General features: G+C 35.0%; 1 protein-coding gene across 1 annotated transcript in view; it reads right to left on the reverse strand.

Moving 5' to 3' along the window:
- ABCC4 (ATP binding cassette subfamily C member 4 (PEL blood group)) overlaps positions 1 to 5490 on the reverse strand; it is a gene marked incomplete in the record, with an annotated part of 121259 nt that overhangs the window by 79996 nt on the left and 35773 nt on the right. Inside the window, 2 exon segments of the mRNA XM_072411097.1 lie at positions 221 to 346; positions 1320 to 1477. Of these exon segments, the coding sequence (XP_072267198.1) occupies positions 221 to 346; positions 1320 to 1477 (284 nt within the window).

Genomic DNA, 5490 nt, shown 5'->3' on the forward strand with positions numbered 1-5490 from the left:
AACGGAATGAACATCCCCCAAGAATAGCAATTCCATAATTTTTGCAAGTGGTTGTAATCTATATATCTCACTTGACCAAACTGATCTGGGACAGAACAGGGCAAAAGTAGAAAAAGACAGGTAATCATAAATTGCTATGCTGATCCACTAAGTTTAAAAAAAAAAAATGAAAAAACAGTGAAGATGCTAGGAAAATTACTTCAAGGACAAAGTAACCTACCTCCTTATTTGATTGACAAGTTCTGTAAATGACTTTTCCCAAGCATACATCTTAATGATTCTCATTCCAGATATTACTTCATTCATAGTTCGGATTCTGGTGTCTGTAAAGGCTGCCGTTGTGCTCCTATGTAAGAGACAGACAAAATCAGTAAGTAATACATGCACAAACAAATATATCAACACTAACACTATACTTGTGAACACTTTATTCTGAACAAGAGCCCAAGTGTTATTTAGATTGTAAGCTCTTTTAGATAGGGTCTACCCCTCCTTTGTCATTGCTTGTACCTGTCAGTCATTTTCCACCCCTATTCAATGTACAGAACGGTATAATGTGTTAAACAGTTTATTAATTATTATTAATATTAATAATAATAATAATAATAATAATAATATATTAAAAAACAAACCCATATTTAATAATTTTGTTTAAATAGATGCAGGACAATTTGTATTTTGTAACTTTTGACTACTAGCTTTTTTGTTTATTCAGCAAATAATTGTTCCTTTAGGTTTTGAGATGCATTTGCCATGCATTCACATAGACATGTATGGAGGAACAAAGGAAAAACACAAATTTTAACTGACCTTACCTAATCTGAAAGGTTTCTTAAAGCTTAAAAAGTAATACTTACATTTTGCCTTTGTTCTCATCAACAGGCTAATTAAATTATTAAATAAAATACTGACCAAGGACAGTAAAACAGATAAGGAAAGCGTTATATGATGCTGGGTGTTCATCAGCCAGATATAAAGGTGGGCTCTATCTGACTTGCTAATACACACTATGTGAAAGCCTGTACAACTGTGTAAGACTGCAGGTAAGACTGAAGTTCAGCTTTACCTGGTATTGGAAAGCCACTACAACAAAGTAAGTCATTGTGATAAACTATCTGTTATTGCTCAATATGGCGTAAAGGCAACTATGTAAGACTTTCCGAGATTAATTCTTATTGTCCTTTTCTTGGACATGACCAGTCTTTCATGGACAGCCTATAACCCCAATAAGGATCTACTTGCAACCATTAGTAAACTAGTGCATTAAAAAAAAGGTAAAAAAAAAAAAAAAGACTACATAAACAAATATAAAATGTTACCTTAATGAAGTAAAGAATTTTCCAAGACAAGTTTGCAGAGGCATGAGTATAATCAGTACAGCCATTCCAGCCATACAAGAGGGCCCGATCTCTAACCAAAGAAGAACTGTAACTGCAATGGCCTGCAGGGGACCAGCCCATAAAAAGTGCAGGAAAATGGTTACCTGTAAAAAAACAAACAAAATATAGGCAACTGGAATGTATAAATGTTACTTCATGAACGTTATCATGGCATATACAAGCCTCCGGAACAAACACAATAGTCCTAAAAACATAAATACATTACAAAAGTAATGTGGTTGAGGTCAGTATTGTAAATAACATTATAGGAGGTAAATACATGCTACTACCTTACGGTTCTCTTTTTAATGGAAAAGTAAAATATATTTGCATTACTGTTTTATAATTGTGATATGCTTTACTTATATATTATTGTGATATTACTTATATAAGGTTGATAATGTTCATAATTTTTGCATTGTGCATTGTAGTTAATCTACTAATTTTCTTGGTCTTCAAAGACTTATGATGGTATGTCAATTATTAAAGGAATCTTGCAATACATCCTAAGTGCTGAGCCACTACTCCGGAAAGAATACCGCATGGTAAAAATCACCTATATTTGTAGATAACTCAAGCCGTAAGATGCATCTAGTTCAGTATCTGCCACTGACCACCTAATAAATGCCATTGTCAGGAATTAAACATTTGATAGATGCCTATTTGATTCTCTAGACCTGATTTAATAAAGCTCTCCAAGGCTGGAGAGGATACACTTTCATCAGTGAAGTTGGATGATCCAGCAAACCTGGAATGGATTTCTTAAAAGTCCTACTATTTGTTAGCAACTGTTTTCAATCCTGGACGAGATCCAAACCAAGTTTGGTTAGCTTCTCCAGTCTTAGTGAACTTTAATAAATCAGGACCACTGTAGAATAGAACATATTAACAATAAAAACCCCGAATTGAACTACTGGTTAGATTGGGGGAAAAGAATTAATAACAGCTTGCTCTTGGAGTCGACAAGAGATTTAACTAAGTGTTATAAACCTCAATTGAATCCAAAACTATCAGGCTAAATTATGAGGTAAAAATTCTGGTTCACTGTGATTACTGGAAGACAAATATCTAATATTAAATAAAGGTGCTTTGAAAGAACATTTGTTTGTCATGGAAATTACGGCAGCATTTCATTAAAGAGCACTTGTGCTTAGACTATAGATATTGTAGTGGCCTAATCACCTATTCTCAGTAAGTGAAAATGCACTGGGTTCCATTTATTACTATCTTCAGAAAATTGCACAAAAAGGGTTGAGAAGAGAGAAACAGGTAAGGCTTTTTTAGGCATAATCACAAATTCAGATAAAATTTTAACTTTTATTCTACTAAATTTTCTTCCTTAAAATATACAGGTAAAGAAAGTAACATAGGAATAACATTAAGTGTGTAGCTTGTAAATAACAAGTGCCAGTGGAGCATAACAGTCCTAATTTTAGGGCTAATCATAGCAGTAAACATACGTATAGTTGTACAAGGTCAAAGTGAAATTCTCAATCCGGATGCATTTCGCCTCAAATGGCTTCCTCGGGACAACAAAACTTGGATTGAAGTATGTTTGGTATATCATGCTCCAATATGGTTAGCTCCTGGAGTATAAGCAACACCTTAAAACAATTCCAACCATTAATCCCAGCCATCATATATAATTAAATTTATTCTATCTTTTAACTTTTACTGCCACATTGGAGCATCATATACCAAACACACTTCAATTCAAGTCTCGTTGTCCCCTGAGGAAGCCATTCGAGGCAAAACGCGTCTGGTTTGAGACTTTTGCACTTTGACCCTGTATAACTATACGTATGTTAACTGCTATGATCATCCCTAAAACTAGGACTGTTATACTCCACTAGTACTTGTTAATTACAAGCTACACACTTAATTTTATTCTTATATTATTTTCTGTTACTTTCTTTACCTGTATACTTTAAGGAAGAAAATTTAGTAGAATTTGTGATTGTGCCTAAAAATGCCTTACCTTTTTCTTTCTTCTCAGCCCTTTTTTTTGTGCATTGTTACTTTACTAGGCACTATCTAGGTTTGACCTAGTAATTCTGTACCAAACCCTCCCATCATGGTCCTCTCTTTCCTACTTCATTCACCTTCAGAAAATATTTGTTGCCTGCTGATACCTGGGGGTCAATAATTTCAACCCAGAGTCAAACGACCCAGAACAAATGCACAATTAGTGAAGTCAAGTAAAGTCAGAACTCCTGATCTTGGTACTTGCTTAAGTTAGGTATTTTAGAAAGTCTTTGGATCAACATAACAGCCAGGCGCGTAAAATGTTTTAAAACGAAGGTTAAGCTATAACAGCTTTCTTGGGACAGGTTTTCTTTAAGCCACAGGCATTGTCAAATCAATTACCATGGTCTAACAGGCAACTAATCTATCTACTAAACAAAGGCTCAGTTTACCATCTTTTAGATTTTAGACAATGGCCACTGTGGGAGTAGAAAATGCCCTTGTCACTATTGGTTTGATGTAGTGAACAATGCCCTGGGGTTGGTGGTCACTTGAGGTAAAATAGGCTAAGGGTTGGTGGTGTATGGGGGTAAAAATGACCTAGCACCTGTGGTCAGTGGAAAGAGGAACAGTGCCCCACTGTGGTAATAGCACATTACTAGCACATACAGGAGCTGTTACCCAAGAAATGGTGTTATTTAATGGAATAGTGCCCCATCCATGGTGAATAGAATAGTGAAAGTTAGAGAATTAATGACCCATTACTAGTGGGAGGAATAGTCTCCCGTTAATAGTGGCAGTCGGTGGTATTGTGCTCCCACCTCAGAAAGACAGTAGTAGGGCGGTATAAGTGTACTTACTGATACCTGCAGGTAGCCTTTTTGCATTGCCAATCACATTTGAACCTTTAAAGCTCCATGGATTATCGTTTTACAATTACAACTCCCCAACGGCATTGCCAGATTTTCTTCTTAAATGGAACCGGTCAGGAAAGAAACATGAGAGCTGTCACTGATTGCTTGTTTATGAAGGTATATTGTAAGAGGTTATGATCCTTGCTCACTGAGTCACTGTCCTACAGGGCTGCGTAATATGTTGGCACTAAATCAATACTGTTTATTAATAATAATAACATTAATGTATTTTAACTGGTGGCACAGAAAAACACTGATATACTGATGTATTGATTTTGTTAAAATCTGGTTTTTAACACTAATGTTAAACTGTAATAATTAGGGACTAACTTTACCATCTTGAAGCATAATCTTTTCACATGAATGGAATGCACCGTTTACCAAAGATTGGCAAGAAGGTTTAGGGAGTACTAGTAACAGTAATATATGTCGTGCTACTTTTTCTTTTTAGGCCACATTTTATTGCCACGATCATTCCAAAATGTAAACTTGATTTACTTAGAAAAACAAAGACTCTGTAAGTAATGTTAATGTTATCTTAGTTATTTTAGTTCCATGGATATATTTATAAGCTGAATAGGCTATTGTTTTACAATGACAACTCCCCAACGGCACTGCCAGCTTTTCTTCTTAAATGGAACCGGTCAGAAAAGAAACATGGGAGCTGCTACTGACTGCTTGTTTTAAAGGTATATTCTGTGAAGTTATTATCCTTGCTCATTGAGTCACTGTCCTAGAACGAGTATATCTATACTGTGCATAAGGACAGTTAATCACCAAAGAGTAAGGGAGGGGAAAAACAACAGCAGCAAATCATACACCTTCAAAAACAAGTCAGCAGTAGCACCTCCTATATTTGTTTTCTTAAGTTCCCTTTAATAACTTACCCTCTTATCCTGTCCTCAAAGCCTAATCAACCACATAATTCCTTTCATACACAATTGACATGTTTGACAAATTGACTCACAATCCAGACCCTGAACTTTACTTTATTTTTTTTTAAAAAGCAAGGGACATATAAAAAGAAGTCTGTAGTCTGATTTTTGACACAGTATTTCTGCAACTGCTATTGTAACTATTACTTTTTTTACAGCAGAATACACTTGTAGTATCTGTAGCGTAGTACATCTGTAGAAGTATAAATATACTTTATGTTTAAACACAATATTATCTGCACAATTTTTAATAAATAAAAGATGGAACACCTAGTTTAGAAATTGCTGATAAAATCG

Source organism: Pyxicephalus adspersus, chromosome 1 (genome assembly GCF_032062135.1).
Source record: "Pyxicephalus adspersus chromosome 1, UCB_Pads_2.0, whole genome shotgun sequence".
Taxonomy (NCBI): Eukaryota; Metazoa; Chordata; class Amphibia; order Anura; family Pyxicephalidae; genus Pyxicephalus; species Pyxicephalus adspersus.